General features: G+C 43.2%; 2 protein-coding genes across 3 annotated transcripts in view; both read left to right on the top strand.

Moving 5' to 3' along the window:
• The window catches only part of LOC114245538 (uncharacterized), a 54,340-nt gene extending 41,997 nt beyond the window's left edge, over positions 1–12,343 (top strand). For both annotated transcript variants that reach the window (XM_089731359.1, XM_089731358.1), the window contains 12 exons: positions 585–702; positions 1,719–1,835; positions 2,851–2,990; positions 3,331–3,453; positions 3,586–3,799; positions 4,819–4,994; positions 5,567–5,638; positions 6,327–6,413; positions 7,551–7,659; positions 8,880–9,646; positions 10,943–11,024; positions 11,991–12,343. In XM_089731359.1, coding sequence (XP_089587485.1) covers positions 585–702; positions 1,719–1,835; positions 2,851–2,990; positions 3,331–3,453; positions 3,586–3,799; positions 4,819–4,994; positions 5,567–5,638; positions 6,327–6,413; positions 7,551–7,659; positions 8,880–9,646; positions 10,943–11,024; positions 11,991–12,238 — 2,253 coding nt within the window. In that variant the 3' untranslated portion in view covers positions 12,239–12,343. The remainder of the gene's footprint in view (positions 1–584; positions 703–1,718; positions 1,836–2,850; positions 2,991–3,330; positions 3,454–3,585; positions 3,800–4,818; positions 4,995–5,566; positions 5,639–6,326; positions 6,414–7,550; positions 7,660–8,879; positions 9,647–10,942; positions 11,025–11,990) is intronic.
• Positions 1–12,845, top strand: part of LOC114245968 (calmodulin-like protein 4) — a 122,370-nt gene that overhangs the window by 53,592 nt on the left and 55,933 nt on the right. The gene's annotated exons all lie outside the window — the stretch shown is intronic.

Genomic DNA, 12,845 nt, shown 5'->3' with positions numbered 1-12,845 from the left:
ATGTATTTACCGAAGTTAATATTTTTTTATATTCTATATACTAAACTTCATTAGTTAGACAATAAAGAAGTGGCTTTTTTATGGAATAATTATAAATAATACGGTATAATGCTGATCAAAAAGACATACGTCTCTTAATGTCTAAATAATAATAATAAATGTGGTGGAACCTCACGTGCGATCTTCAGCAGTGAGGGAACGATGAAGAAGAAAGATTTTGGACCGTCTGTCTACCGAGCTATATCACCCGCTCGGCTTAATAGTGGTAGGACCTCTTGTGAGTCCGCACGGGTAGGTACTACCGCCCCGCCTATTTCTGCCGTGAAGCAGTAATGCGTTTCGGCTTGAAGGGTGGGGCAGCTGTTGTAACTATACTGCGACTTTAGAGCTTATATCTCAAGGTGGGTGGCGCATTTACGCCGTAGATGTCTATGGGCTCCAATAACTACCTATGCCACTTATCCACCCATCAGGTGGGCTGTGAGCTCGTCCACCCATCTAAGCAATAAAAAAGAAGTCGAAAATTCATTCGTTTCGCCTATACATATATTCGTCACGATAAAAGCGCAGTGTGCCGCTTCCAGGACGAAGAGACCCTCGCGGCGCAGAAGCAGCAGCAGCTCCAGCTGGAGAGGCAGCTGCAGCTCAAGGAACTGGAGAGGCAGATGAGCGAGAAGCAGAAGCAGAACGACGCCTACATCAGTGAGCTGATCTCGTTTAACTATGAGTCTATTGTATCCGGATTTATGACCGCGATAGAGGAACTATATTTATGATATCAGTAAAAAAAAAACACTTGAATGGTTTTTTTAAGTGAAACTTCTTTAGAATCGTTGTGATTTCAAACTCTATGAAACGAAAAAATAAGTCGATAGAGACACAAACACATAAATGTATAGGATTCAGCCGCCGAGAGAATGAGATAGAACACATTAGACGTTCTCAGGGCAGAGTTTTTTTTTTAATACAGCACCATCTATGAGATTTTTTAATACTAACGTGTGTATGAAACCTCTTGTAGTGACTTTTAATTTAGGATTATACGTGAAGTTAAAATATCATTTCACAGAGGGCGCTACCTCATACTATAAAAAGATGATTTACAATTATTTACTAATGACAAAATTTTACATATACTTAGACATTTAGGATAATTGTATTTTATTTTTTTAAGGTTTCACTTCTACCACGTGTGAATTGCAGACATGTATTTTTTTTGTAATGAAACTCCTTTAGGCGCGTTGATATGACATAGTATACGAATGTTAATAGACATGATCTATTACAGAGATATATTATACGACTTGTTTTTTTTTTTATATAAATGAAATTAAAAATATAATCTAAATAGTATATAGTTCTCTATATAAGAGACCGTCAGCGCAAAATTGGCCTAACCCACAATTCATATTCGTGCTTACATATTGCAATTTGTTTAAAAAAAATTTTTTTTATTTAAATTTAATAAAACAATTTATTTAAAACGTAATAAATTTTGATGCAAAATCGGCCTATCCCTAGTTTCATCCGTAGATAACAGATGCCTTTGTAAATATCATTTTAGCGCGTATTTTTTTGCCTAAGGTAAATTCGAACCTCATTATCTCCATACTAACTATGGTAAGCTTAGGCTACTTTTACTCTGACGGCCTCACATATTAAAGTGTTTTTAAAAAGTTGGATCCTTGCTCATTACCTCCCCCTGGGGCATGTTGCAGAGGCGGCGGGGGCGGTCGGCGGGGGCGGGGGCGTGGTGTGCGTGCGGCGGTCCCCGGGCGACGGCGCCGTCACCCTCACCGTGCCCGCCGGTCACTCCGCCCCGCACCGCACCACCCGTGGGTTACATTCTATTATAATAATACACTTTTATTGGCTTCAGACGTATGTATGTTAGTATGTAACGGAATCTTTGAACATGATTTTGATCCCCTTCAAAGCGAAGGATTAACTCGAAATTTGGCATATTTATTAAGGATGGATGACATTTCAATATTAAAAAAAATATATTGTAAAAATTTAAATTCAACTAAATAGTAGAAAATAAATTATTATTTATTTTATTGCTTATATGGGTGGACGAGCTCACGTCCCACCTGGTTATCGGAACCCATAGACATCTACAACGTAAATGCGCCACCCACCTTGAGATATAAGTTCGAAGGTCTCAGTATAGTTACAACGGCTGCCCCGCCCTTCAAACCGAAACGCATTACTGCTTCACGGCAGAAATAGGCAGGGTGGTGGTACTTACCCGTGCGGACTCACAAGAGGTCCTACCACCAGTAAAAATCATTATACTGCCTGACCGTTCTTACCATAGGGTTATAGTATGATAACAATATATATATTATTTTTTTTATATTGTGTCCGTAACGCAAAAAGGTTTACCAAATGCGAATTTCGGGCTCTGAAGTGAAGTGTTTATAGAAATATTATATAAACAATAAATAGATAGAAATACTGAAAGAGCTCAACATCAAGGAGAGACTATCGTCAACAGTCCAAATACGAATCCTCAAGTTCTTCGGGTACATCACTCGTAATGAGGACTCCATTGAGCGGTTGGTGGTGCAAGGGAAAGTCGAGGGCAAAAGATCTCGCGGAAGATCTCCAACACGATGGACCGACCTCATAAAATCTGTGACTCACTCCAACATAAACGATTGCTCTCACTCTGCGAAACATCATGGCACATGGCGACGCATCGCGAGAGCTTCGATATCACAGGATCCGACTGATGCATGACCACGACCACTCTGTCAAGAGTGTACGAATAGGAAGAAGAAAAAATATATAAATATTAAATAAGTTCGCATTCGAATACTAACTGATAGTCTTGCTGCTCCACAGCTGCGCAGGTCCGGGGCGAGCCGCCGGGGCGCGCGCCCGAACCCAAGCCGGCGCCGAAGCCCGAGGGACACCGCAAGCTGACCTGGGAGCAGGCCATAGCGCAGATGAACCAAGTGGCCAAGGGCTCCAACAAGGAGAAGGCAAGTAGTCTTGCGAGCGATCGTGCTCAACCCATTTAGTGCTGAGAGATAGATGGAAGGAGGGAGGGGGAGAGAGACAGAGAGAGAGAGAGAGAGAGAGAGACTGAGAGACAGGGAGAGAGTTCGCGATTAAAGGATTAATAAAATACGTACTTAATTCATTTAAGAACTTTATTTCGAAGTCAGGTGGGTGCCGCGACCCCGCCCATTTTTGCCGCAATATACTCAAGCTTTCTTGTTTAAATGGTGGAACAGGCCGTTGAGTAGTCCACCGCGTCAAATGAACCGCTATACGCAACGTAGCAACATTCCAATTATGTACTTATTAATTTATTTGCAGAAGAAGAACAAAGAATCTCAGCTGAGCAAACAGGAGAGGGCGAAGGAAGAACAGAAACCCGATAGGCTGGCGGACACGCAGCCGCTCTCCAAGAAGCAGAGGAGACTGTTGGCCAAGCAGCAGGTGGGTCTCGTAGAAATAGGCAGGGTGGTGGAACCTACCCGTGCTGGCTTATAAGACACCCAACTACCACTAAAGTCTACATATGTACCAACAAAATCGTTGATAAAAGCGACCTTCTATATTGACTTCCAGGCTGAGGAAGAAGAAAGGAAGGCGCTGCAGCAGAAACAACTCCAAGCACAAAAAGAAGCGAAGGGCAAAAAGGGTGAAACGAGAAAGTCTGAAGCGCCCAAGCACGAGGATAAGAAGCCAGAGAAGAAACAGGAGCCGGTCAAGAAGAAGGAAGAAAAGAAAGAGAAGAAACAACAGAGGGAAGCGGATAAGAATAGAGATAGACAAGAGAAAAGTTAGTATAGCTTAAGTTAGATTCTTGTTAGGCTAGCGTTTGGCGACGGCTGTGCCGCTCTGTGGTCACTTATGGTGGAATGAGCCTGTGCACACTACATTTAAGCTTTGAACTTGAATCTTTATCGCGTTGGATACTTCAATACACATGTGGGATGGTAGGGCGAATCTACTGGATCTGTCTGGATCTGGAAATCTGTGGAGGGACTTCCATTCTCTGTGTGTTGTTGTTTTCTCTGTTTTGTACCATGTTCCGTGGGGAGCGCTCTGACGAATTGTTTGAGATGGTTTCCATCATCTCCTTTTTTACCATAGCACCGCTCGCCACCGGAGTAGAGTTCATCCATACTACCTGGAGCCACTGCGTTCATCCACAGTGCGTTTCCAGAGGTATTTTCTGCCACGTACCATCCGGCTATGGAATGAGCTCCCCTCCACGGTGTCTCCCGAGCGCTATGATATGTCCTTCTTCAAACGAGGCTTGTGGAGAGTATTAAGCAGTAGGCAGCGGCTTGGCTCTGCCCCTGGCATCGCTGAAGTCCATGGACGACGGTAACCACTCACCATCAGGTGGGCCGTATGCTCATCTGCCTACAAGGGCAGTAAAAAAAACAAATATTTTTTATTTTCCAAAAAAAAGTTTGCACGTAATTTAAAAAGTATCAATCATCCAACATAATATATTATATGTATGCAAAGAAATACCTTTATTATTTAAAACTGATTAGTTTTTAAAAAGGATTTTTCTTCAATTTCATTCAGTAAAAAGAAAGTTCAGTTTGGTATGGTTTATTAATACACAGTTCACTGTTTAATTATTAATATTAATTTAAAAAAGAGATTAAGGGCTCTAAATGTTGTTTTCTTATTTATATAACAGAAAACGCAATTAAGTCTTTCATTATTTATTTATTTTGAAATACATACTCCATATCATTATATTATTATGTATATTAGAGCTGTTTATCGGCTGCTGGTGTTTTCTCTTGGGTCATTGTATGTGGTGCGTTTGTTCCGAAGCTCCGGCCCCACAGCCGTCCAAGGTCAACAACAAGCAGAAGGCCGCCGCGCAACCAGCGCCGCAGGGCAGCAACAAGAAGGAAACTAAGAAGAGGGAGCAGCAAACACAGCAGCAGCCGAGACAGCAAGTCATCAACATCACCGCTCACACAACGATAGAGGCTGTTAATAAAAAGGTGGGTATGTTTTGATTGGACCGAACTTCGCACCAATATCTCGATTCTTAAAGAACTCGGCATTAAGCAGCGTCTTTCGGCGCTCGTGCATACTATCATTTTTTGGACAAGCTCCCGATGAGGAAATGACTCCATAGAGCACCTTGTCGCTGAGGGTATAGTAGAAGGCACCAGACCGCGTGGAAGGGTGCCCATGCGATGGACCGACCAGATCAAGTCGGTAGTTGGCGGCTGTTTGTTTGAGCGTACCAGGCTCACCACAAACCGGGAGGAGTGGCGATTCTGCCCACAGCAATGATGCTGGATGACGACCAGGACCGCTTTGACAAGAGTGATACGACATACGAAATGTTTTGAATGAATGAGCACTCGTGAGCATTTACGTTTCGTGAACATAGCCACTATGTAGGGCGAGTGCTGGATGTTTTAATCAGCAGCGTCGGTACATTATCTAATATTACATGAGCACTCGTGAGCATAATCCACGTTATGTGAATAATTTTTTAAGTGGGTCAGGGTTTGGATTTGTATAGCAGAGCATTACGCTTATCACCATGGGTCCTGTTCCACAGGTGATGGCTGCGTCGGAGCTGGAGAAGCCGCCGTCGTGCAGCATCATGGACCAGCTGAGCAGCGGAGTGCAGGTGAATACGACGCGGCCAGGATGACGTAATAGATGCCTCCCCACGATGCGGTCCATGGACTTAACGCCGCGATGACCTTTTACCGCGCCAATACTTGTTCAATTGTCTAAATAGCACGAGACAATCCCGATACGATTATAATACATTTAACAACGCCTATTTCTGCCGTGAAGTAGTAATGCGTTTCGGTTTGAAGGATGTGACAGCTATTGTAACTATATAGATTTTTTTTTATTGCCTTTGTAGGCAGACGAGCATACGGCCCGACTGATGGTAAGTGGTCACCGTCGCTCATGGACGTCAGCAATCCCAGGGGCAGAGCCAAGCCTACCATAAGAACTTCTTAATCTTAAGGTGGGTGGCGGATTTACGTTGTAGATGTCTATGGGCTCTAGTAACCACTTAACACCAGGTGGGCTGTGAGCTCGTCCACCCATCTAAGCAATATAAAAAAAATTGTACAATATATTATAATGGCTCGATACGTAGTGCCATCCCTACAACGCTTTTATAGCCGATACCTCCTCCCTAGAATTATCGAGAATATTCTACACATCTCTAGTAGTCGTTCCCGCTATCTGACAATAGATGGCGTTCTACTTCTCGAGAGCTCTAGGTCCTTCGATATTCGTTCGACTATTCGGCGATAGATGGCGTTACTCTTACCGGCGTAACAATATCATTTCAGGTTGCGGATCTGAAGCTCCCTCCCGGCATAACCCTGACGCGCGTTCAGCCCAGCGAGAAGAGAGAACCCACTCCCATAAAATCTGTGGTGAGTCAACGCAAGGAACCGACTCGGGACGTCTGCCGTGCTGTCCTCGGAGCATACTCTTAGATTATAATTGCCCGACGTGAGCCTTGGCGGGCCTCATGTGGCCCGGGGACATCACGGAGCCACCACCGCACTCACTTCAAGACATGTCGCAGTATAGGCATAAAGGATTGCCTGTATCTCTCCGTAGTCCTTAAACTGTCTATCAATCTATTGATCCGTTTTTTTATAGATAGTACACACAGTAGATATATCGCTAACAGCCCCCCGAGCGCCTCCGAAGGAGACCTAACAACTCAAGAGCAATTGCTTCGCAAATGAATCTACGAAAGCAATTGCTCTTGAGTTGTTAGGTCTCCTTCGGAGGCGCTCGGGCAGTTGTTAGCAAATCCCACCCCTCCTGGCTGAGCCTTTGCTCACCCGCCTGTCCTGGTGAAACTAGAAAGGCATTCGGACCACCAGTAATCTTTCAATCATAAAAAAAAGAAGTAGATATATCAGTAGATATAACAAACATACATTCATCTGTCCAAGAGAGCACTGACTTAGAAAGTCGGTGGTAGGCAGCGGCTTGGCTCTGCCCCTGGCATTGCTGAAGTCCATGGGCGACGGTAACCATTCACCATCGACCGATGTAAATGGATGGATTTGATTCGAGTCCTACACTCCAGCAGATGGTAACAGGAAAGAATGAAGAAGAAGACATCCATACATTCTTACAGACTTTCGCGTTTATAATATTAGTAGGATGTTTCGCATTTAAAAAATTAATTAAAACCAATCTATTGTTACACTCAAATAATGGTCGGTCGGTCTAATGCCTGATGGTCTGATGATTACCAGCTCGGAGCGAGATCTTTCCTTTATTGGCATCTCAGAATTGACATTACAATATATACAATATATAACTGTCCTGTCTATTTCGGCCGTGAAGCAGTAATGCGTTTCGCTTTGAAAGCTGGGGTGGGTAGCCGTTGTACTTTAAAAACTAAGACCTAAGAACTCATGTCTCAAGGTGGGTGGCGGCATTTACGTTGTAGATGTCTACGGGCTCCGGTAACCACTTAACTCCAGGTGGGCTGTGAGCTCGTCCACCCATTTAAACAATTAAGTTAGCATTTCCTTTGTCAATTCCAGCCGCTGTGGAAAGGAAGTCAGCTGGCCGCCACGCCCACGCCCATCGCTCGACCGCCGCCCCTCATCACCGCGGACCCGTCGCTCATGATGTTCTCCACCAGCCAACCAGGTAACAACGCCTAGTGGTGTCGACCCATGAGCCAATAAAACCCATAATCTATACTAACATATAAATCTACAGTGGTTTTTACGGATGTTTCGTTATAACTACTGAACCATGCATCCGATTGACTTGAAACTTGATATCCATGTAGAAAATGCATGTACTTAATGGATAGGCTGATATTTATATGAGTGTTGGACTTCCTTCACCAGCTGCGGGGGCGTTAATGATGAGAATCTTTGTGGGGGTGAGAAATAATAATGTTAATTTTAAATGCTCAGCGAAGCCGACCGGTACAGCTAGTTATATACGTAGATTATCCAAAACTCTTCTAACATATTGAAGGGTGAAGGCTGGTTTAAGCGACATTTATCTTTGTAATTAAAGGTGAGTTTTATTCGGTATCAGAATCAACAGTTCAATGTTTTCAATTTAATTTCAATTAATGCTTACTCCGTTGAAATAGCTGAAGAAGTTTTTCTGTTGTGATATTTCTTCAAATTTGACTTTATGTGACTAATGTAAAGTTGCGAAAATGTCATTTAATCCAGCTTTCCTTTCAGCCTTCGATATAACAAACAAAACTTTAATACGTACGTATGTTACCTTCTGTACGTTTATATGTCACTGAACTCCTCCTAAACGGCTGGACCGTTTTGAATGATTTTTTTGTATGCATTTGTGTGGCGCCCTGGATGCCTTAGATTCACTAATCAGCCCGTCAGACGGCGCTGCAGTCCGGTATCTAGGTTATTTATCTTTCTTAGAAATAATTTATATGGCAAGATAACGTTTGCCGGGCCAGCTAGTATAACTATAAATTTAATAGGAGATTATCAGCAATGTAGGTGAAGTCAATTAATTGCATTAATTGCATCAAGTATGTGCTTTATTAAGAATAACTCAAAAATTACTGTTTTGTTTTATTGGTATATTAAAAATATTTATATACACACATTTCAACATTATTATCGGATTGCACTTTATAACACTGGTATAGTAGTGTATTCTGTGGGACCACACGGGTAGGTAACCCTGTTCTGCCTATAATTACCATGAAACATTCCTGCATTCCAGTTTGAAGAGTGAGGAAATCGTTAGATATTACAATTAAGATTTAGACACGCTGTCACTTTGAGTATTGTTTGATTGTATACAGTAAAATTAAAATAATTCGTTCTCCATCGGTACAGTGTACAACATTAATATTATACTATGGTTTCCAGAAGCACCGTCTCCGCAAGCGACCAAGTCGAAGAAGTCCAAGAAGAAGGCGAAAAAGAACGCCACCGAACTTCCCGAGTCCCGGGACGGCACCAAAATGGTGACGCTGAGGAACCCGATGTTCCACCCGGACCTGCCGCCCGTGCAGATCAGCGCCGAGCCGCAGCAGCAGAAGAGCGAGCTGCGGATACCGGAGCCCATACCCATGCCGCCGGCCGCCTGCCAGGCAACCATCACGCCCACCTCCAACGGGATGTACACCATCCGGAACCCGCTCATGTCGATGATGCACCAGCAGCGCGCGCCCCACCCCCGCCCCGACCAGCTGCACGACAGGATGCTCAGCCTGTCCTCCTTCACCCAGGGCAACGACGAGGGGTACTCGCTGTTCAGGAGCAACGACGAGGGTAGACTGAGGAGCTTCCCCCGGCCAGAGTCCAGGCTAGAGACGAGCCCCAACCCGATCGGCACGCGCCCGGAGTCCAACGGCGCGTCTCTATTCGCCAACCAGCGCCCGGACCCGGTGCGCGCGGCGGACTACGCCGGCCCGCTCTACACGCCCTTCGGTCAGGAGGACGGGAATCTGTTCCGGAACGCCCTCTTCACGGACTCGAGGGACGCGCCCGACCTCAAGACGGACGACCCCGGACAGCACCACCTGGCCAACGGTGACTCGCTGCCCTACTTCCAGCGTCTGAGGGTCGGCTCGAAGCTGAACAGCGAAATATCCGTGCATCGCGTCAGCGATTCCAAGTTCTTCAAAACTCCGGTTAGTACTGAATTTAGTTTAGTAGCTATTTTACTGGTTAGCCCATTTATCGAGGAATATATAATATGACATCACGGTAAGACCAATACAAGCGGAGCACCAATAAAGAATGTTTCAAAATATGGGTTTAAATAGCTCCGTAACATTCTATAATTTAAAAATATTTTCACTTTCTACGTAAATGGAGTTGGGGGATAAAATTTAGCGTTATGCCAAAGTAACTATTCCACGCAGACGAAGTCGAAGACAAAAGCTAGTATTTATATATATTATACTATAGTCGGATTTTTAATTAGACGAAGCCAGCTGACAGTAGCTAATGTCACTTTGTGAAATAATGTTGCTATATTTAAAGTAATAGTGATGCGTTCAGTTCTCGTTCAATCACATAAATGAACAATGAGTGTGAAGAGTTACTCATTAATTTCAAACTATAAAAGAATATTATTTATATTTTACAATAAAATTGTATTAAAGTGATCCAATATAATAATATGTTACTAGTAGTATGTAACTACAATCCGTTTTTTTTATTTTCATTACCTATGTACCTATAATTGTTATATTTTATACATCTATAGTTTCAACTATATGATGCATTGGAAATAGGACAGTCTTACAAGCTTCCTCGCAATGTTTTTCTTAATGTTTAAAACACTCGGTATTCAGTACAGGTAGATACCATAGGAACATAATGTTTCGTCGAAAACTCGTTGGTATGTACAAAGCACGGCTAAAATTCGAACCCCGTGCCCGATATCGGCAGTTCGGCACACTAACTATTCACTAGACAATCGAGGCAATTTCATTAATTCAGGAGTTTTTTCAATCGTTCACTTTGTCACAACACTATTTTTATTTCATCAAAAACTGACAACACAGTAAACGTCAGTTTACTTCGTCTAATAAAAAATCCGACTATATATTTAGCGTATTTGTGTTGTTGGATAGTATTATTTAGTCTGTCAGAGTAACTTCAGAGAGAGATATGTTGATATTTGATAAGATTTATTCTTAAATACTGTACACTTGGTGAACACTTATTTACGAAGCTCTGCTGAAGTTTTACAGATATTAGGACCTCTTGTGAGTCCGCGCGGGTAGGTACCACCGCCCTACCTATTTCTGCCGTGAAGCAGTAATGCGTTTCGGTTTGAAGGGCGGGGCAGCCGTTGTTACTTGAGACCTTAGAGCTCCAGTAACCACTGGACACCAGGTCACCCTTCAATGTGTTTACCGGATATCACAATCCAAACTAATGAAATTCAAGGTGCGATGAATGTTCACTTGTTACAGGACGGGAGCCCTGTGGAGGCGGCGCCCCTGGACGACCCTCGCCACGTGTGGCCCGACGCGATGTACCCGCACGCGCAGCCAGGTCAGTGGCCCGCCGACTCCGTCCGTGTAGACCATCGACGAGACTTTGGCGGGAACGCGAGGAGTGAAGTTTTGTGATTTGTTTTATTTTGTCTATTTAGTGTTTCTTCAGCTTTAAATGTGTAATAACGGTGGTTCATTAACTGTTTAATATCTGTGAAAGTGCACAAATGTGAGAAAATGAAAAAAAGCCGCTGGACGTAACTTCTCGGGATCCTCCAAAAAGTCCACTGAAAAGATCTCAAAAAACGACCACCATTTTACTGAGATTATATTGCATCCCTTATCATGTCATCTCATTTCATTTAATTTCATCCCAGCTGATTAATATCTTAAATTAATCATCTTCATTTCATTTCACTCTATGTTATCATTTTTCATAAAAATAAGAATATAAATTAAAATAAGACATGATTTTAATTCATTTTATGATCTGGTAACTAAGATCTTTGAGTCAAGTCTTATTTTAATTTTAATGAAAACTTTTTTGTATGAAAAATTATATAATGAAATGAAATAAAGTTGATTAATATGAAACATGGCATGAAATGAAATGAAATGTGATGAGATGATATGGGGTGAAATATAATCTCAGTAAAATGGTGGACATTTACTGAGACTTTTTCAGTGGACTTTTTGGAGGATCCCGAGAAGTTACGTCCAGCGGCTTTGTTTCATTTTCCCACATTTGTGCACTTTTACAGATACTAAACATTTAATAAACCACCGTTATTACACATTTAAGCCTGAAGAAACACTAAATAGACAAAATAAAACAAATCACACAACTTCACTCCTCGCGTTCCCGCCAAAAAGTCTCGCGTTGTATTTAAGTATTTCAATAGAATAATTAATACGTGCGGGATTCGAACAACTGGTACAGTTAAGGTCTGCACTTGTGGAGGACAGTATCTGTGGACCACGGTTAACTGTCTCGCTAATTAATGACTTGTAATGCTTCCCGCAGACGCGCCCCCCCCGGTCCCCCCGCGCGGCTTCGGTCCGGTGGGGCACCCCCCGCCCGGCGCCGGCCACGAGTCCAGCGTGTTCCTCCCCGACGCCTCGATAACCAACTTATCATCGCTGGACCTGTCCGAACGAGAAATCGAGAGCTTCAAGCGCTTCGAGTTCTACTTCGAGCCGCCCCAGCACAAGCCGAAGGTCTGCCTGGACGTGAGGGACATCGCGAACGCACTGAAACACAACAAACTCTAGTCGCTTACCGTCGCCCGCGCTGTCCGCACGTCCCGTGACGTTTTAATAACTGACGCGACTCTTTAGATGTTAAGTCGAATGTTATAAATACATTTCCATGTATCATTTGTTGTTTTATTTGGTCTTTACTGGTTCGTGCTAGAGGGTGCGTGGGAGCTCAACGCGCGTGACGTCATTTGAGGCTAAAATATATAAACAAACTATACTCAGATTATTTATGAAAACAAGGCCACACTTATATTTTTTTCCTACCAATTCGCTGGTAGCCTAGGGGTTATTCTACCTATCCATTAACCCTAGCAAGAGCAGTGCTTCGCAGAATCTACCACCGGCTCGGAAACGCGACCCACTGAGAAGATCCGGCGAGAAACTCAGTGGGCTGTGTGTGTGGCCTTAGTTTTCTTCGTAATCTACCTAAATATTCTTTAATTCGTAAATTCTTTTTGTGTAAAATTATACATGTTATACTCGTATAACACCATTTATTTATTTCAGTCTTCAGTTACATCATTAAATTCGACAGTCACAGGAACTTATTTCAATTTTTACTGGTGGTAGGTCATGTGAGTCCGCGCGGGTAGGTACCACCGCCCTGCCTATTTCTGCC

This window comes from Bombyx mandarina, chromosome 11, assembly GCF_030267445.1.
Source record: "Bombyx mandarina strain Sakado chromosome 11, ASM3026744v2".
Classification (NCBI taxonomy): Eukaryota; Metazoa; Arthropoda; class Insecta; order Lepidoptera; family Bombycidae; genus Bombyx; species Bombyx mandarina.
The sequence above is the reverse complement of the archived record's forward strand: the minus strand, read 5'-3'. Positions and strand labels throughout refer to the sequence as shown.